The 20,159-nt window shown below is 60.4% G+C and overlaps 1 protein-coding gene across 1 annotated transcript; it reads left to right on the top strand.

Annotated features, from left to right (window-relative positions):
- The first annotated feature begins 789 nt into the window (after window positions 1-789).
- Window positions 790-10,648, top strand: FGD2 (FYVE, RhoGEF and PH domain containing 2). Its single transcript, XM_054176576.1, has 16 exons — window positions 790-916; window positions 3,116-3,383; window positions 3,473-3,553; window positions 4,021-4,169; window positions 5,452-5,608; window positions 5,737-5,875; window positions 6,575-6,633; window positions 6,869-7,015; window positions 7,896-7,988; window positions 8,232-8,311; window positions 8,391-8,421; window positions 8,522-8,614; window positions 8,747-8,872; window positions 9,018-9,164; window positions 10,174-10,317; window positions 10,404-10,648. The coding sequence occupies exons 1-16, from the start codon at window positions 852-854 to the stop codon at window positions 10,629-10,631; spliced, it is 2,007 nt and encodes a 668-aa protein (XP_054032551.1). The 5' UTR covers window positions 790-851; the 3' UTR covers window positions 10,632-10,648.
- Window positions 10,649-20,159: the final 9,511 nt, after the last annotated feature.

Raw genomic sequence — 20,159 nt, 5'->3', positions numbered from 1 at the left:
GAGTTGATCAGATGGTGCTGGATGATAGGTTGGACTTGATGATCTCAAAGGTCTCTTCCAACCTGGTTTATTCTATTTCATTTCTATTCTATCCTATTCTATCCTATTATCCTTGCTCTCTACAGCTCCCTGAAAGGAGGCTGAAGCCAGGTGGGGGTTGGTTTCTTCTCCCAAGGAATAAGCAGCAGGACAAGAGGAGATGGCCTCAGGTTGCACCAGGAGAGGTTTAGGTTGGCCATGAGGAGCAGTTTTTTCTCCAAAGGCCTGGCCCAAGGGCAGTGGTGGAGTTCCCATCCCAGGGGGGGTTTCAAAGCCATGGAGCTGTGGTGGTATGGAACAGGAGTTGGTTGTGGCCTGGCAGTGCTGGGCTAATGGTTGCACTCACTTTTAAAGGCCATTTTAAACCTGAATGATTCTGTGACTCGCACACAGCCCATGCAGGGCACCCCAGGCTCCAATGGCTGGGAGCTCCCAGCAGATGGACATATGCCTGTTTGTACCTTTATACAAAACCTCTGCTGCTGCTGCTCTGGGCTTGGTAATGCCCCAGCTTCATCCTACATGGCAAGATCCCCCCCCAAAACTGAACAAGTTCCCATGTTTGCTCAGCATTTCTCCTACTTGCACCCCCTTGTGCTTCCCCTTTCCTCTTCCTTTTGAGGCCAACCCAGAGACAAACTCTCTTACTACAGAAAGAAGGACAGCAGGGGATCTTTGCCTTGTGCAAATCCTCATCCCCAAACAACATCCCAGGTCCCAGAAACACCTTAAAGGAGAGAGGAAGGGAGAGAAACCATCACCAACCACCCCTGCAGCTCCTTTACACCCAGGACTTGCTCCCAGGCAGTGCCATGGAGGGAGAGGCCAATAACCCCCGGGGTGTGTGGAACCTGGTGGCTGAGTTTGAAGAGCACTGGTAAGGAGGGGGGGTCCTGGGTGCTGTGGGTGCATTCAGCCTCTCTGTGGTGTGGTGGTTGGAAGGAAAGAAAAAGCCACCAGGGAGGTGGTGTGGGGCTGTGGGGAAGCTGAGCAGGTGATTGCAGCCCTCAGGTCTGCTCTGGTGTCTTCCTTCTGCTGTGGGTCACAGACAGAGGGCTGAAAACCTCAGGGGGATGGGACTGACCTTGCTGGAGGTTTCTGTGCCTGGCTGTGGGCCAGGTTGTGGTTACCTCCCTGCTCAGCACCTTTGGTAAATGCTTTCCCCCTGCTGCTGGGCCAGGAGGATTTTGTGTTGCCAGTGGGGCAGGGGAATTCACTGTGAGTGGCTGGGAGGACACAAAGCTCAGGCACCAGCCTGAGACTTGGGCAGTTGTGTGCAGTGATGTGGCTCCTGGGAGAGGGAAGAGAAAGCTTGGTGTGAAGCAAGCTCCTTTGGGGCTCGACAGCAGCCCTGTGAAACAGCTCCTGCACTTGGAGCCTGAGCTGGCACCCACAGACTGTGTGCCAGGGGCAGAGCTAGGGGCTCTGCCTTGCCCCTGGTGCAGAAATAACTCTGAGGCTTGGAGCACATCTTCACTGTGGTCTGTGCCTCAGCTTTCCATGTGTTGAACTGGGATACCCAGCCCTTTATTCCCTGGTGTCAGTGAGGTGCTCTCAGCCTCACTGGTAAGGTCTGCAGCACTTCCTAAAGCTGCTCAGGCAGATCCCCTTCTGGGAATTTCCCCTGCACCTCCACTGGGTGATCTGCTCTGGCTCTTGTGCTCCACATGGCTCCAGGGCACTGTGCTTGTCCCCATGGTCTCACAGCCCATTTCTAGCCTGTGGTGATGTTGTGTTGGAACAATTCACAGCGTTGGATCTGCCTCCATTTGACTGCTGCTGGTTCTTTATTGTGAGGTGTGAGATGGATTTAGAGGAAACAGAAGTAACTGACAGCTTTTTGGAGGCAGCTGAGGAACCTGGGAGCAGGTTTTCTGGAACAGAAAACAGTTTAGCCCATGTCAGTGTAAACAGAAAGAGAGAAGTTCCAGCAGTGAGTTTAGGCTGCCTCAGGTCTGGGAGGCACCAGGAGGGACTGATAAAGCCTCTGCCCTGTGAAGGGTTCTGCCAGCCCCCATGGACAGGAGGGGATTTGTGCATGGCTGTGCATGCCCCCTGAGCTCCCCAGCAGGGGGATGGGCCTCTCTGCAGCTGGGTCTCTGCTGCTGAAGTCATCTTTGAGGTGTTCTGTCTGTCTTCATTTCTGGTTCTCCTTTCTCCTCATCCCACTCCTGTCTGCAGGCCACCACTGGATGTCTTTCCGCCCAGAGCATTTTGCCACAGGAGCCAGTCCTTGGAGGACAGACAGCTCACTCTTGTCATCTTCAAGGCCTGTGCTCTCTGAGGCTTCTCCCCACTGGCTGCTCTGGATCTGGTTTCCTTGTCTTTGCTAGAAAAGGGAAGAGAGAAGCCCACCAACAATCTACCCCCCTGCCAAACCACCCACACAGGTCCTCTCAGCTGGCACCTGGTTGGCTTCTGAAGCCCCATGTCCAAGGTTGCTGGCTCTCTGGTGGCTGCAGGCAGAAGGCCAGGGCTGAGCTTTGGGGAATCAATGGCTGTGGGTGGGTTGAAGGGTGGGATCTAGAGCAGATGGGGACTGACCACAGCAGCAGGAGGCAGTGGGAGAAGAGGGATTGGATCCTGCCCTACTTCTCTACAGCAACCTGAAAGGAGGTTGCAGCCAGGTGGGGCTTGGTCTCTTCTCCCAGGGACCAGAGGAAATGGCCTCAAGTTGCCCCAGGGCAGTTTTAGGTTGGCCATGAGAAACAATTTCTTGCTCTTGAGGGTTGTCAAGGCCTGGCCCAGGCTGCCCAGAGCAGTGGTGGAGTCCCCTCCCTGGGGGGGTTTCAGAGCTGTGGAGATGTGCTGCTGAGGGCCCTGGGTTGGCAGTGCCCTGGCAGGGTTGGGGTAAGGTTGGACTGAATGATCTTAGAGGTCTCTTCCAACCCCAACAATTCTCTGGTTCTCTCTGGGGGCTTTCAGACCCCAGGTTGTGTCAGGGTTATAGGAGGGGGGCTGGGGTGCTGCTGTGTCTTACAGCCTTCACTTGAGCACAGTGGCTGTAACCTGGGAGCTGGTTGGGCCACGCTGTGCTGGGGGAAGAAGTGAGCTGATGGTGCTGATTCTTCTGTAGCAGGGCCAGCAAATCTGCCTGGAGGGACACACAGGCTCCACAAGGCCAAAATACTGCAGCCAGCCAGCCCCAGCAGCTCCCAGCAGCTCCCACCAGCCAGAGCCTCTCCCAGGTGGCTGCCAGGCACCCAGAGAAGGAGGAGGAGGAGGAGGAGGAAGAGGAGCAGCAGGGTCAGAGGGGGCTTAGCTTCAAATGCCTCCGGTCCTTCCGACACAAGATCAGGGAGGACAACTGGAGGAGGCAGCAGGACCCCGAGCCCAGCAGCAGGGTGAGCTCTGGAGGAGGCTCAGGTGGGGCTGGTGGGGAGTTTGGGGGTTGTCTCTCTGCCCACAGGACTGAGCTCTTCTCCCCACACAGGAACCAGAGGAGAAGAAAATTGCCCTGGAGCTGCTGGAGACCGAGCAGGCCTACGTCAGCCGCCTGCACCTGCTCGACCAGGTGAGCTGGGGGCCAGAGGGGCCCTCACAGGTCTGGCAGGTGAAAACCCTGCTGCTGTCTGTCCCCACCAGCACTGCTCAGCCACTCCATGGTGACAAACTGGGCAGGACACACAGCTCTACACTGTGCTCCACAGCAGGGCTTTGGGCCCTGTGGCAGTACCCTGGCTCAGTTCAGGGCAAGCAGAGGCCAGGGACTGTTCCTGGAGGCTTTGGAGAGGAAGAAGCTGTACAGATGAGAGCTGTGCTGGGCTGCTGGCTGCCATAGCCAGAGTATGGGTCTGGTCTTTTCCTTCCCTCCACCCCACACCTCCAGGGAGCAGCTTTGTCCCAGCAGAGCTTTCCAGTGCCCCTGCTTCTCTCTTGGGACGTGGGATTTCCCTCCTGTGCATCTAGGCCTTTTCAGTGGGTGATGTGCCAAGGAGTGGGATCCTTACACCTGCCTGGCCCTTTCTTACTCACCCTCAGGTATTCTATGCTGAGCTGATGAAAGAGGCCAAAACCAGGAAGACAGTCCCAGAGGAAGTGGTGAAAATGATCTTCTCCAACATCTCCTCCATCTACCAGTTCCATGCCAAGTTCTTCCTGCCAGAGCTGCAGAAGCGGATGGAGGATTGGTGAGCTGCAGGAGGGGAGGGCAGGAGCCAGGATGGGGGAGCAGCACCAGAGCTCAGCCTGGCTTGTTCCAAAGGCCTTTGTGCTGCAAAGCAATTCCTTAAAACACTCCAGGCTAGAGCAGGATGTGTCTGAGAAGTGACATCTCAGGTGGTTTAGGGCTGTGCACAAGCATGAACAGCTCAGCTGCAAGCTGGGGATGTTCCTGTTCTGGAGAGCAGGAAGCTGGAATCATAGACCCTTAGAACTGTTGAGGTTGGAAGAGACCTTGGAGATCATCAAGTCCAGCCACACTCCTAGAGCTCACAGTCCTGTCACTACTGCTGAGCCACTGCCACTGAACCACATCCCTCAGCACCACATCCACACTTCTTTCAAACCCCTCCAGGGATGGTGACTCCACCACCTCCCTGGGCAGCCTGGGACAGTGCCTGAGAACCCTTGCTGGGAAGAAATTGTTCTTAATATCCAACCTTGAACCTCCCCTGGCACAACTTGAGGCTGTTTCCTCTTGTTCTGTCACTTGTTGCACATGAGAAGGGACCAACCCCCCATCTGGCTCCTCCTTTGAGGTAGTTGTGGAGGAGGATAAGGGGAGACCTCATACTCCCTTACAACTACCTCAAAGGAGGCTGAAGTGAGACTCCAGTCTTCTCTTCTGAAGATTAAACACCCCCAGTTCCCTCAGCAGCTCCTCACAGGACTTGTGTTCAAGGCTCTTCACCAGCTTGGTTGCTCCTCTCTGGATACATTCCAGCCCCTCAATGTTCTTCTAGCAAGGAGCCCAAAACTGAACCCAGGGTTTGTGGTGTGGTCTCCCCAGCGCTGAGCAGAGGGGGACAGCCACATCCCTAGACCTGCTGCCCACACTGTTCCACCTCCAAACCAGGATGCCATTGAGCTGCTTGGCCACCTGAGCACTCTGCTGGCTGATGTTCAGCCAGCCATCAGTCAACACCCCCAAGTCCTTCTCCATGAGCAGCTCTCCAGCCACCCTGCCTCTAAGCCTGGAGCATGGCGTGGGGTTGTGGCCCAGGTGCAGCTCTCAGCACTTGCCCTTGTTCAGTCTCATGCTGATGTTGGCCTCAGCCCAGCCAGCCTGGCCACATCTCTCTGCAGAGCCAGCAGATCAACACATCCACCCAGCTTGGTGTCATCTGCAGGCTTGTATGGGGATGTGGCAGGTCACAGCAGTCAGATCTCTGTCCTTCAGCAGGAGGCTTCCTTTTGCCCCTGGCTGGCTGTGCTCTGAGGCAGCTGCTGCTCTGTGCTTCCCTCCTGCAGGAGCTGCAACCCACGGATCGGGGACGTGATCCAGAAGCTTGCACCCTTCCTCAAGATGTATGGAGAGTATGTGAAGAACTTTGAGAAGGCTGTGGAGCTGCTCACTGCCTGGTCAGAGAAGTCTCCTCCCTTCCAGGAGCAGATTGCTGACATCCAGGTGATGCCCCCCGGCAGGCTGGGGAGCCGCAGCAGCGCTCCCCGGGACCTGCCTGCAAGGGGAAGCGTTGGAGGCTGGGAGCTGCTTTGTTCACTGCTCCTCTCTGGGTGCCTGCTGTCTGTCCCCAGAAGAGGAAGGTCTGTGCCAACCTGACGCTGCAGCACCACATGCTGGAGCCCGTGCAGAGGATCCCACGCTACGAGCTGCTGCTGCAGGAGTACGTCCGGAAGCTGCCTCCTGCCTCCCCGGACAGGGAGGGTGCAGAGAGTGAGGACCTCGTGGGGCTGCCCCTGCTGGGGGCATGGCCAGGGGGGGCTTGCAGGGGTCATCAGGATTCTCTCCCCAGCTGCCCTGTGCCCTTGGATAAGAACTGAATGCCAGAGTGGGGGGGACTGCAAGGGACCTCAGGACATCATGCAGTCCAACCCTCCTTGCTCCAGCAGGGCACCCCCAGCAGCTTGCCCAGGGTCACAATGGCCGGGGGGGTTGGAAGTTCTCCAGAGAAGGAGACTCCACAACCTCTCTGGGAAGCCTGCTCCAGGCTCCAGCACCCTCACACCAAAGAATTTTCTCCTCCTGTTCAAGTGGAACCTCCTGGGTTCTAGTTTGTGCCCATTGCCCTTTGTCCTCCCACTAGGCACCACTGAAAAGAGACCATCCCCAGCCCCCCGCCCCCCACCCTTTACCTCTTGCTGAGCATTGAGCAGATTGCCTCTCAGGCTGCTCTTCAGCCCCGACAGCCCCAGGGCTCTCAGCCTTTCCTCCTCACAGGCTCCTCAGCATCTTTGCAGCCTCCATTGAACTCTCTCCGGTAGTTCTCTCAGTCTTTTGGGGCCGTTCTGGCTGTGTCCAGCAGAGGGCAGCAGCCTCCAGTGGTCCATCTCCCCTCCCTGAGGGAGAGCCCCGGGGGCTATCTCCCACAGCTCCCCAGCAAGTGTTTAACTTCTCCTTGTCTTCTCTCTGCAGAGGCCCTAGAGATGATTTTTATGGTGGCCAAGCACGCAAACGCAGCTATCACTGAGATGGTGAGTGCCTGGCCCAGCTGGCAGCACTTGGTGCCTCACAGCAGGGAGAACTGCCACATTTCCTCCTGGCCTCATTGCTGGGGGACTCAAAGGAGCTCAGCTGCACCCAGAGTGGGGCAGGAGCACTGTGGGTTCAGCAGAGGTGGGGGGTTAGACCCTGCTGGAGGGGAGCCAGGGGTGGCAAATTGGTAGTTGCTGAGCTCCCTGCACAGAGCAGTTCCTCTGCCTGCCCCAGGAGCGGCTGCAGAACCTCTGGGTGGTCTACCAGCGGCTGGGCCTGGAGGATGACATCGTGGATCCCTCCAACGAGCTGATCAAGGAGGGCCCAGTCCAGAAGATCTCCACCCGCAACAACAGCGCCTCGGAGAAGTACCTGTTCCTGGTGGGAGCTGGGATGCTCAGGGGGAGGGACAGGGAGCAGCTGGGCAAGGGGAGAGGGCAGCACAGCCTCCTGGGGTGTTGCTGAGTCATCTCTACACTAGGGGCTGAATTCAGAGCTGGGGGTTTGACTCCACTCCAGAGCAGGGCACCCTGTACAGGACATGGTTGGGAGCCTGCTGCTCAGCCCTTGGGTTGTGCTCCCAGAGCACTTCACTTTTGCAGGGGCAGACAGAACCATAGAATTGTTCTGGTTGGAGAAGACCTTTAAGATCCTCCAGTCCAACCCTTAACCCAGCACTGCCAGGGCACCACTGAACCATGGCCCTCAGCACCACATTTCCAGGGCTTTGAAACTCCTCCAGGGGTGGGGATTCCAACCTGGGCCATACCTTGGCAAACCTCAAAGGGACAAAATTGCTCCTCATCTCCAACCTGAACCTGCCCTGGGGCAACTTGGGCCCCTTTCCTCTTGTGCTCAGTGGGAAAAGAGAGACAAACCCCCACCAGGCTCCAGCCTCTTCCCAGGGAGCTGTAAAGAGCCAGAAGGTCTCCCCTCAGCCTCTTTTCCTCTAGACTGAACACCCACAGTTGTCTCATCTGCTCCTCCCCAGCCCTGTTCTCCAGACCCTTCACCCAGCTTTGTTGCCCTTCTCTGGACCCACTCCAGCCCCTCAATGTCCTTGGAGTGAGGGGCCCAGAACTGAACCCAGTGTTTGAGGTGTGGCCTTGGCAGTGCCCAGCACAGAGTTACTCAGTTTTTAGATTGGAGTCTTCCCAAGCACCACCTCAGCCCCAGGGGTGAAGGATCCCAGATTCCAGGGAAGCCTCCAGCTCTGAGCAGGCAGGTTCTGGGCTCCAGCCGACCCTTTCCTCCTCCCCAGTTCAACAACATGCTGCTCTACTGCGTGCCCAAGGTCATCCAGGTGGGTGCCGAGTTCCAGGTCCACCTGCGCATCAACGTGGACGGCATGAAGGTCAGCTGGGCACAGCGTGCCGCTCCCTGCGGCACCCACCCCGGGCTGGAGCGTGGCTGCTGCCCTCTGCGCCCCGGGGCTGGAGCCAGGGGGCGCCTGGTGGGTGAGGAGAAGAGGTTGGTGGGCAGCAGTGAAGCCTTGTGGGATCTGTGGGGCTGAAGGGAGCTCACTGTCCCCCACACCCTGGAGGAAGGTTCCTGCGTGCTGCGGGTGACCTCAGCTGCTCCTTCGTTCCCCTCTCAGGTGCGGGCGCTGAAGGATGCGCAGCTCCCAAACACCTTCCTGGTGTCAGGAGAGCAGAGGACGCTGGAGCTGCAGGCCAGGTAAGGGCAGCAGTGCTGGGCCTGCAGGCCCTCAGGGAGGGAGGGGCTGTGCCTTATCCATCTCCCTTGTTGTACCCAGGTCTGAGGAGGAGATGAACGCCTGGATCAAGGTACCACCGAGTGCTGGGAGAGGCTGCTGCCATCTTGCTCAGCCCAGCCTTGTGTCTGAGCAGCCTCCAACGGCCCCTCCAGCCCTGTCTTCCCCTCTAGGCCTTCCAAGATGCCATTGACAGGAAGGAGAAGAGGACTGAGACCTTTAAGGCAGCAGTACAAGGGATGGAGGCAGGCTCCCCTGCTCTGAAGGTAACTCTCCTGCCCTCCCCATGCCGTGAAGCACAGCTGCGGGGAAGCTGTAGTGGGGAATAAAGGCTGGGGGGAGGGGAGAGCAGAGGGGCTGGCACCAGGTAGCCCCAGTGATGCCATCTGCCCCCCCAGGCAGAGGAGCTGGGGCGCCGAGCCCCGCGGTGGGTGCGGGACAGGCTGGTGTCCATGTGCATGCGCTGTCAGCAGCCCTTCAGCGCCATCGTGCGGCGCAGGCACCACTGCCGAGCCTGCGGATACGTGAGTGACCCCCAGCCCCCCGGCCCCGGCGTCCGCCAGCCCGGCCCCGGCGTCCGCCAGCCCGGCCCCGGCGTCCGCCAGCCCGGCCCCGGCGTCCGCCAGCCCGGCCCCGGCGTCCGCCAGCCTCCCTGTCTGCTGCCTGCAGGTGGTGTGTGCTCGCTGCTCTGACTACAAGGCTGAGCTGCAGTACGATGGCAACCGCCTGAACCGCGTCTGCCAGCACTGCTACGTCTGCCTGACAGGTCAGGAGGTGCCAGAGGACCAGGACAGGAAGCACAGAGGCATCCTGGAGGTGAGCTCTGCCCATCAGAGAACCGTTTTGGTTGGAAGAGACTTTTAAGATCAAGGCCAACCCTTAACCCAGCACTGCCAGGTCACCATGGCCCTCAGCACCACACCTCCATGGCTTTGAAACCCCTCCAGGGATGGGGATTCCTCCACTGCTCTGGGCAGCCTGGACCAGGCCTTGACAGCCTTCAGGGGGAAGAAATTGTTCCTCGTGGCCAACCTAAACCTGCCCTGGGGCAACCTGAGGCCATTTCCTCTTATCCTGTTGCTTGTTCCTTGGGAGGAGAGACCAACCCCCACCTGTCTCCAGCCTCCTTTAACAGGGAGTTGTAGAGAGCCAGAAGGTCTCCCCTGCTGGCCACAGTATTGCTGATCCAAGACAAGATGCTGGTGACCTCCTTTCCCACCTGGGCACAGGCTGGCTGTTGACTTAACACCTCCAGGTCCTTTTCCGTTGGGCAGTTTCCAGCCACTCTGCTCCAAGCCTGGGGTTGTTGTAACCCAAGTGCAGGACCTGGCCCTTGACCTTGTTGTACCTCATCCCTTGGCCTCAGCCCATGGGTCCAGCCTGGCCAGATCCCTCTGCAGAGCCTCCTACCCTCCAGCAGATCAACACTGTCACCCAGCTTGGTGTCATCTGCAAACTTAGTGAGAGAGCCTTGATGCCTCTTCCAGATCATTGACATTGAAGAGAGCTCCTCCTCTGTTCCTCTGAGCCACCCACCCTGGTCCCCAGCCCTGCTGTCCCACTCTGGCTGTGCAGCTGCAGCAGGAGGGCTGGGAGTCAGAGGTGCCTGTGAATTGTGGGGCTGGTGGGATGTGCTGGGCTGGGAGGAAGCACCTAGGGCTCTTTCCACCACGGGACCTCAGCAGGACCTTCACAGCTGGGACCGCCCCTGCCCCTGCCCCGCTCTGGGGGGGTTTTAGGAGCGGGCAGCAAATGCCCATGGCTTGGCACCCTTTCTGCCTCCTGCAGGGGGGATTCAGGGCTTGCTTTGTTGGGTTTTTGACAGAAGGGAGCTGCAGAGGTCTCAGGCAGGAGCTTGCTCTGCAGCTCTCTGCAGCTGCTGGACAAGAGCGGCAAGGGGAGCACGGGCGGCTGGTTCGTGATCCCGCAGGATGATCCCCTGGTGCTGTACATCTATGCGGCCCCCCAGGTAAGGCCAGGCTCAGCCCCTGAAGGACAAGGGACATCCTGCTGTGCCCACCCTGTGCCCCCCACCGCTGTCTTTGCTCTTGGCAGGACGTGCGAGCCCACACCTCCATCCCGCTGCTGGGCTACCAGGTGAGGGAGCTGCAGCAGGGCCCCTGCCGCCACCTCTTCCAGCTGGTGCAGTCCGGGCGCGTTCTCACCTTCATGGCTGACAGCGAGGAGCTGAAGCAGCGCTGGATGAGGGCCATGGCTCGTGCTGCTGCAGGCATCACACACCCCCAGGAGGAAGGTGTGATCTCCTGTGATGAAGCAGAATGAGGCCACGTCCACCTCCGGGGCAGCCCCCTGCGTCAAGCCTCCCCTTGCCTCTCCTGCTCCCGGCTGGCTTCGAGCAGATCCTCAAACTCGCTGCACTTTGGGTTTTCATCACAAAAAGGGCAAGATGGTGATACTTTTGCCACTGTATGGACCAGCTGAGTCCCCTTTCTCTTCCTTCCTTGCCCTCTGCACTGGGCAGAGATGATGGAGGTACCCGAGCTGAGGAGGAGGGAGAGCCAGCCGGGGCGTTTTGGGGAGCCTGCGCCCCTGCAGCCAGCCCTGCCCTGGCCGGCTGCGCCGTGCCGTGCCGTGCCGCCGGCTGCCACCAGAGGGCAGCAACGCCTCAGCCGTGCTCCGCCGGTGCCGGTGCGCGGTTGTGTGGCAGCCTCTGCGCTGCTCTGATAAACGCTGACCTGCAGCCCCCCTGAGCGGTCCAAGGAGCCTTTTTGGAGAGTGTACTTTGCGAAGCATCCCGTGGGGTTGTCACTAGGGCCCTGCATCACCTCGTCTGTAACCACCCTCCTCTGACACCCTGCATTTGGGATATCCCTCTCCCAGCCTCTCACTGCTCCTGGCCTCCCCCTGCTGTAGTCCCATGGTGTGGGTGCCCCTTACCCACTGAGCCAACCTGTGCTGTGCCCATCCCAGACGTTCACCAGACCTCACCTTCCACCCTTGGACCCCTCCTTGGAGACACTTTGGGATGAGGCTGGGTCCACACAGGGACTGCCACACCAGTGTGCAGCAGCAATGCTGGGGAGACACAGGGGAGGCCCCCCCAACATCAGCAGCAGAACAAACAGCCCTGGTTCTGTCCCAGCACTGCAGGCTGCAGCCCCATGTTTTTAATCACAGAGTCAGAGGCTGATTTGGGTGGGAAGGGACCTTTCAAGCTCATCCAGTCCAACTCCCTGCAGCCAGCAGGGACATCTGCACCTAGAGCAGGGTGCTCAGGGCTCCAAACCACCTGACCTGCAATGGTGCCAGGGATGGGGCATCTCCCAGCTCTCTGGGCAATGTGACCCAGGGTCTTACCAACCTAAAAGAATAATTCTTCCTTCTCTCCACTCTGAATCTGCCTCTTTTAGTTCCAGACCATCACCCCTTCCTGTCACAACAGGCCATGCTCAAAACTCTGTCCCCAGCTTACTCACAGGCTACTTAAGTCCTGAAAGGCCATCAGGAGGTCTTCCCAAGCAAGAAGGTTTCTTTCCATGTCGTCTTTAGTTCCCTCAGAAATGTTGTTCAGGCAGAAGTTGTCACTTCCAAGCCTGCCGGGGGCTGAAATGGGCTGCAGGAAGCTGGGGAGCTCAGTGTCCCTGGCAGGCTGGGATTGCTGGAGCATACAGCAGCTCCAGCTCAGGGATCACAGGATAAATGGATCCATGGAGAGTGTTTTGGAGCCTGATATTGCAAGTGGGGAAAGCACTTGGGGAGAGGATGGGGAGCAAAGGGGAACCACAGCTGTCAGCGCTCTGGAGGACCTTAGGGAGCCAGCACACTGTGAGCATCATCCTCCTTCCTCAGCCCATCTTGGGAAAGAGCAAACTTTCCTCCACCTTCAAAGATACCATCAAGGAAGGTGGATAGGAGCTAGATGGAGGGGGGGAGGAAAGCTCTGCCAAAACAATCACCCCTGGAGCCTGGGGGTGCCACCCAGCACAGAGCCAACCCCAGAAGCAAAGAGCACAGAGGTTTCCCGGGCCACCCCAAACCCACCCTCTCTTCCCACCACCACTGTCTGGTGTGAAGGGGAAGCCCCAGCCCCCCTGGCAAGGCGGGGGCCGGGAGCCTGCTGCTGGAAGGGGCAAGAGGCAGCGAGGGGAAGCCCGCGGGGCTGGAAGGTTCTGCGCGGTGGCCCTTCCGCCGCGGCGTCACCCCTGTGTCAGCCGGGAACAAAACAAGCCCGGAGCGAGGGGGGAGCTGCCGGCAGCCCGCGGCTCATGAATGGGCCTAAGAATAGATTTCCTGTTTACCCAGCAAAAAAAACTGCTGCTGGGGCACAGGGCACCTGGGTGCTATTTTTACCGGCTCTTCCCCACCCTGCTTCTGGTCCCCAGCCGCCCTCAGGGACCCCTGCTCTGCTGCAGCACCCTTGGGCTGCTGGGGAAGAGAGGTGGCCAAGGGATGGAGGGGGGGGACAGGGCACCGGGGCAGGTTACTGCCACCACCTTGGCACCGCGCTGCCCCCAAGGAGGATGAGAGCATCGCTCGGCTGCACTAAGCATCCCTGGAACAGGCTGTTGGTGGGGGACCAAACTCGTGGTGGGGTTCATGATTTCTGCTTCCCTAGGAGGGAGAGGGGGGGGGAAGAAGTTTTTGCAGCCAAGACGTGCAGCAAGTGCCCCTCAGAGCGCTGGTCAAGTGCAGCAGTTTGGCCTCTCACCTCCTCTCGCAGAAAGTGAAACCCTCTGGAGAAGTTGCAGTTTCCTATTCTCCGGAATGAGGAAGGCTCAGAGGCCGCTTACTGGAATCCCCCCCGCGGCCACAGCCCTCCCCAGGGCCTCTTCTTGTAAGCAGTGACCAAAATACTTGTGAAACCCACAGCTACGGCAGCGCCGGGCCGCCCCTCATTGAGAAAAGGCAGCCCGCGGGCCCTGGGCGCCGGGCACGGCGCAGCCGCTGCGGCGCTGAGGCTCCGTTGTCCCGGAGCCTCATCCTGAATCCCGGGTATGGGTTCCCACGCTGTGCATGGAGAGGTGGCTGCCAGGGATGCAGAGATGCTTTGGGGGTGCCCTGCTGCAGGGCTCTGTGCAGTGCAGTCCCTCCTGATCCCCAGAAAGGAGCTCAGAGGGTCCTGGGGCTGCTTTCCCAATGTGCCCTCCCTCCACATCCCCCAGCCATGGGGCAGTCCTGGAGCCATACGTCCCCACACCCCCAGCCTGCAGGGCTGCTCTGCTTGCCCTGGGTCCTGCTCTACAGGTGTCTGCATCTCTGGGCCAGCAGCTCTTGCTCTGTAATGACCAGGGCTGGGTTGTGCAGGATTTGGGCTCCATGGGGGCCAGCTGGTCCACAGGGGACTGCACCACAGGGGCAGCAGCCATTGCTCTATAATGCCAGGGGTTAGGCTGTGCAGGAGCTGGGCATGGGGCCAGCTGGTCCATAGGGGACTGCACCACAGGGGCAGCAGCTCCTGCTCTGTAATGCCCAGGGCTGGGTTGTGCAGGAGCTGGGGTGCTCCATGGGGGCCAGGCCTCCGCAGCAGAGGCTCTTGCTCTCTAGGTGCTGGGCTCTATAGATATCAGACTGCACAGCTGTGCCTCCTGCCCTGCAGGGACTGTGGTCCATAAAGGCCTGTAGCCTACAGGGGCTGTGCCCCATAGGGGCTGCGCCCCATGGGGTGCAGCCCACAGGAGTGGCCCTGGGCATGGCACCGAGGTGCTGGGGCTGCAGCACTGTGGCCTCTCCCTGCACAGCCTCTGCAGTCCACGGAGGCTTCCACTGCTTTGGAGAATGGATCTGGGGAGGCTGAAGGCAGCGACAGGACCCTGCCCCAGTGCAGCCCCCACTGCAGGGCTGCAGGGGCACTGGGGACCTCATCTGCCCCGAGGCTGGGGACATCCCCCTGGGCAGAGGGTTTAATGATCAGAGATGGTGCTAAATGACACTAAATATCTGTGCTCACACAGCCCACCACCCCCAAGAACCCTCCAGAACCAAGATTGTGCAGCCTTAGCGCTGGGTACCCCCCATCCTGCTCTGCTGCCCCCCAAATCCACAGGAAGCAATGCAAAGAGAGGCGACACCCCACGCACCCAGCAGCTGCACCCCTGCTTTGCATCGCACTGGCAGCACCTCGCTGCTGGGGTATCCCCCAGGCTCAGGGGAGCTTTGGCGGCGGGGGGGTGGTGGCGGTGCGCAGCTTCCACCTCCTTTTGTGGGGGAGGGGGCATGGGATGCAGTGAGCAGCAGGTCGCATGTGGGTGGCGGTGAGGCAGGAGGTGTTTCCCGGTGGCGCAGGAATTCGCTGTTTTGCGCCTGTGTTGCAGGAGCTGGGGGGAGGAAGGAAGGAAGGAAGGAAGAGGGAAGGGGGGGGCGGGGCGGAGCGGGGGGGGGCGGTTTGGGGGGGGGTGGATTGGCAGTTGTTATTATTTAATTTTATTTTCCTGCCTCCATCCAGGAATCTCTGCAATGTGCCGGCTGCTCCCCGGGAGGCTGGGGCGGCCCTGACTCACTGCTGCCGCTGGAACGTGACTCAGTCCTGCTGCTCGCCCTGGCAGGACATGACCAGACTGCCAAAGCTGGGCACAAACCCCAGCGCCGCCGCCTGCCCGCGCCCGCAGACCACCGCACACTCCCCCCCACCCCTCCCCCCCCGCTGGAAAGCTCAGCCCCCTTCCTCCCCCCACTGCTTCCCACGGGGGTATTTGCCCCGGTGCCATGGGGCAGAGCCCGGGCTGGGGGCTAGAATGGTTCTCCTGTTTGTTTGTATTGATTTGTCATTTCCCCCCCTCAATTTTATTTAGTTTATTTTTTCTCTCCCTTCTATTTATTCATTTATTATTTATTTGTATCGATTTAGTCTCTTTTTTCTCTCCCCAGCCAGGAAAACCTTCCCCACCCACAGCAGCTCACCCAGGGGTTGCCATCCCAGGGCTGTGGGTACCTTTGGCTTTTTGCTGCCCCATGTTGCAATCTGAACCCTACAGGGGAGCAAGGAAAGCTTCTGGCACCTCCCCTGGCTCTGCTCCTGCTCCACTTCCCATGCCTCAGTTTCCCCATCCGGTGGGATGTAGCCATTTGCCCATCCAGGGACTGGGGTTACTTCAGGTTGTGCTTTGAGGTGGGTGAATAGCTGGGGGGAGGGTGTTATTAATATTAATAGCCAGGCTGGGTCAGGGCTCAGGTGGTGGGGAGGGACAAGGGGGCAGACGTGAAGCAACCCTGAGTCATGGGGCGGGAGCAGAGGGTGGCCCAGCCCTGCGCTGAGCTCTGACACACTCACTGCATCCCAGCTCCACAAACAACAGCCAGGAGTTGAGGCTGCCCTGCTCATCTCACCCCCCGGGGCTGGATGATGCCAGGCACAAGCCCTCCTCATCCTCACACCACTGCTGCACAGGAAAATGGGCTGCTGGGATGGGAGAAGTGTGGGGGCAAAGCCGAGCACTGGGACACTCGTTACACCTAAGGCCTTGGTGGTCGCAGCTGCCTGTGTCAGCTGTGATTGAAAGGCAAGCCGGGCTGGCAGGCCTGGCTGTGATCTTGTTAATTAAGAAATACATTTAATTAGCAGCACCCCAGCTGTGACTCAGCTAATCACCATGATCGAAACAAGAGCCGGACGGAGTCCAGCGCGGGGGGCACAGCAGCACCAGACCCCCCAACCAGCCTTGAGGTCCTAGTGCTGCATAGGACCCCATCACCCACTGGGCACAGCCTGGTGCCCCACTGGAGTTCTGGGGCGAGGTTTGTTTTCCCCCCTGGGTGGAGGCAGGTCGGGGCTGAGACCGTCCCCAAGCAGCACCTCACACACGTCGGGTGTCGTCCCCACCCAGGGCAATTACCCATCGCCACGCTGCGAATAATCATATTAATAACCCATTTAGTGAGCTATAAATAGCCCTGCTAATAACAGCCTGGGCTTTCCAGGAACAGAGCTTCAAAAACATGGGGAAAGCCTTTCCCTCCCCAGCCCCGATTAGCAGCTGGGGAAACTGAGGCACGGCCGGTTTCGGGCATGGCCCTCACCCGCTGCACCCAGCTGGCTGCCAGGCAGCTGCGGAATCTGCTGCCCGGTAAACCGCCATGGAAATGAGCCCTGATGTATGTTTATAGGCAGTGTCCTGCCAGCTGGAATCTAACAAGGGAGAAAATGAACTGGGAAACAGCCTGGAACGGGAAGGTGGCACCTCACACCTTGGCCCCACGTGCTGCCGGCACTGCCAGGGATGGGTGGATGTCCCTGGTGCTGAGTACTCGGTCCTGCACCCCACTGTGCCCGGCTCTGGTCCTAGATGCCCAGCCCCGGTACTGGGTAGCTAGCCCTGCACCCTTGGATGCCCAGCCCTGGTCCTGAGTACCCGGATGTCTGGTCCTGGGGTGCCCAGGGAGCCGATAGCAGGTAGTCTGCAGCTCCCCCAGCCTGCAGTGGGCTTTAGGGGTGGACAGTTTGGGCTGGGTGTTGCGATGAGTGGATGCAGGGGGTGGCAGCAGGTGAAGCTGCAGCACATTCGGCATCTTTGTGCACGGACAGGGTGTGGCTGGCACAGGGGGTCCCTCCCTGCGGAGCAGGGCCGGGGTGGCACCTCTGTGCCCCGAGACCATGATGGGTGCCCCTCGCTCGCTGTGCCAGCCGTGCACACGCGTGTGCAGCTGCGGGCAGCTGTGTGGTGCACACTCGTGTGGCAGCGCCGCGCCGTCTGCGCAGGGCGTGGAGCACCCACCCAGCAGGCAGCCAGGGCGGGGGTGGCCGTGGCAGCAGGGCAGGTGGCAGCAGCCATGGCAGGAGAGCGGCGCCACGTGCCCGGGGTGCCCTCGCCAGGGTTTCCCGCAGCCTCCGCAGCGGCGCAGGGCGGGGGCGCAGGCGAGGGCCATTAGAGATGCAGACAGCGCTGCGCGCCTCGTGTCTGCTGGCGGCAGGAGACAGCAGCAGCCTGGCAGCCACCAGCGCCCCCACAGCACCCCACACCTCGGCAGGTGCTCCGTGCCAGGGTGCAGCCCTGCCCCCCATCTCCAGCTTTTTGGGGTGGGGAGGCGGTGGGTGGACAGAGAATCACAGAACGGTAGGGGTTGGAAGGGACCTGTGGAGATCATCTACGTGATCCCTTTGGTCCCAGCAGGCCACTGAGGGATGCGATGGCACCGAGGCCAGCATGACCCAGCAGACAGCCCAGGGTGTGGGGTTGTTTCTCCGTGGAAAGAGAGGCGGGAGGAGTGCTCTGGTTAGGGGGGGTCGGCGAGGGATGCTGGCAGCGCTTGGTGCTGCAGCACCTCGCCCGCCCTCCCTCCCTCCCTCCCTCCCTCCTGCTGCTCCTGAGTGCTTGCCGCTGCCGTGATTCCCTGCAGCGGGCTAAAAATATCCCCAGGAGCTGCCGCCGCACACCGGCACTGGAGGGGGTTATAAATAACCCGGAGGGGCTGCTCACGCTGACCCCACATCATTCCAGCCCTTCCTGACTGCTGCAGGAGGAGGTTGGAGCCCCCAGCTCTGCCGTGGTGCTGGAGGGGTGGATGGACAGATGGAGAAATGGGCATGGAGCAGCCTTTGCCCCTTGGCCACCCCGGGAAACTGAGGCACGGGGCGGGGGGGGGGGGCTATGCTGGCAGGGGACGAGGGGAGGTGATGCACACATTTGCCCCCAGTGCCAGTGGAGAGGAGATCAGCCCCATGCTGGTGTCAGAGCTGGGGGGGGGGACATGCAAACCCTTGTGCTCGTGTCACTGAGTCACAGCCACCTGCCTCAGAGCCATCCCTCTGCACCAGAGCCGGCCCTTCACAGCAGCTCCAGCCCCCTGCAGCACAACCAGCCTCCCGTATCCGAGCCATCCCTCAGTGCTGGAGCCACCCCTCCACACCAGCTCCATCCTGCTGCTTGGCTCCTTCCCACCCAGCTCCATCCTGCTGCCTTGGATCCATCCTGCTGCCTTGGATCCCACCCCAGACAGCCTCTCTTTTCCCACACCACCCTCCTTGGGGTGGGGGGATGAGCTCCGGGGACCAGCTCAGGGGGAATCTGCCCCCCTTCCCCCCACTCTCCATCTCTGATCCATGCACTGAGCTGGAGCCTTTCTTCCTCCAGGCCACAGGGAACAGGCTGCAGAAACAGAGGTCCTGTGCGAGAGGAGGGTCCCCATTTAGCCCCACATCCCTGCTGGGCCCTAGCACCCCAGGGGAGCCCCCCCGCTCCCGCCATCCCTCCCTCCTCGCTCCCGTTCTCGCCACGTCCCACCCACCCCGGCAGCGCTGCCAAAGCACAGGGCAAACGGGGACAAGCCGGGAGAGAGAGAGAGAGAGAGAAGAGAGTCTCTTTTTTTGTGAGCGTTTATTTTCCTCCATCAAAATCCACCAGCCGGAGCGGGGAGGGGAGGCTGGGGAAACCCAGCAGCTTTCACGGGAGATGCTGCTGCCGGCCCCCGCACCGGCGCTGGATTTATGTCGTGTGTCCCCCCCAGCCCCGGCCTCCCCCCTCCCGGCCCTGCAGCACATCTCCTGTCAGCCCTGTAACCAAGCAGGGTAATAAACATCAGCGTGCTGGGAAGCGGTGAATCAGCGCCGCAGACACGTCGCATGGCACAGGCTGCTTCTGTCCCCGGCCCTGGCTCCCCCTTGGGTCCCCAGCCAGCTAAGCCCCCGCCAGCCCCAGCCCCGCGCCGCAGCCAGGCCACGCCGGCCGGTTTCGGCCACGGCACAAACATGTTTGGCCGCATTCCCCTGGCTCCCGCCCCGGGCCGGTGTCGGGAATCTGCTCCAAAAATCTTGTTCCGTGGGAAGGCAGCCGCTAGGCAGGGACGTTTTGCCAGCTGATGGGAAGCTGTGGAAGAGCTGGGGATGCTCCTGCTCCCCCCACCCCCCGGGTGTTGGACCCCATGATCACCCCTTCCCAGGGTGCCTAACTGGTCCCAGTGGGTTCACCCAACCCAGGGACAGATGTCCCATTTTTCAGCCCCATATCCACTCCTAAACGTTCTTGACACCCACCAGCACCAGGGCCTGCTGGCTGCACTCATCCTGCACCTTTTGGCCTCACCCAGCTGGTCCCTGGGGGATGGAGGAGGACCTTGACCCAGCTGTGGTTTCCCTCCCCACCAGGTCAGTGTGTCCCCAGCTGGAGAGCCACAGTGACACATCTGTGATGTGCAACCCTTGGCAGGACGCCCTAGGCTCAGGGAGCAGCTCCTCCCACCCCCCCTCAGCACCAACCCTCCTCCAAAGCAGCTCCCCAGTGACCCCAAACCCACCCTGGACGCCAAACCCAACCTGGATCTCGCTGCTGTAATGGAGGCAGCATATCTGGGAGGCACATCTGGGGCAGTGCATGACCCCTGGCTGGGTGTCACCCTTGGTGGTGAGTGCCACAGCCCAAGTGCCACCGGAGAAGTGTGGACCCTGGGAGCTGGAGTTCAAAGTCTCCCCGAGTGGCTGATCCCCTCCACAAGTTACAGAAGGTCCTTGGACCTCGTGAGCAGCTGGTGTGAAGCTGTAATTACCTTAATTAGCTCTGGGATTGCATTCCCTCCCCGTGCTAATTTCGTTTCTACAGTAACCAGCCCGAGAGGTGTGTGTGCACTCACAGCAAGACGGAGCCAGGAGCCCTGGCAGCCAAACCAGGCGCCCCGAAACCGCCCCGAAACCGGGGGCCACCCCCAGATCCCCACACCCTGGGGGCTCAGCCAGCCCCACTCTCCCCTTGCAGAGGTTCAAGAGTGTTTCCCACCAGCCCAGTGGGGTCCTTTGCTGCTGGGAGTACCCATCCAGCTCCGGGGAAGGGACAGTCGGGGGGGGCAGGAGCAGAGGGTGGCAGTGCCCAAATGCACCGGGGGGGAGGGCTTAGGAGAGGGCAGAGCCTGAGCTGCTGGCGTTCGCTG

Source organism: Dryobates pubescens, chromosome 35 (assembly GCF_014839835.1).
Source record: "Dryobates pubescens isolate bDryPub1 chromosome 35, bDryPub1.pri, whole genome shotgun sequence".
NCBI classification, from domain to species: domain Eukaryota; kingdom Metazoa; phylum Chordata; class Aves; order Piciformes; family Picidae; genus Dryobates; species Dryobates pubescens.
This window is presented reverse-complemented; position numbering and strand designations above follow the sequence as displayed.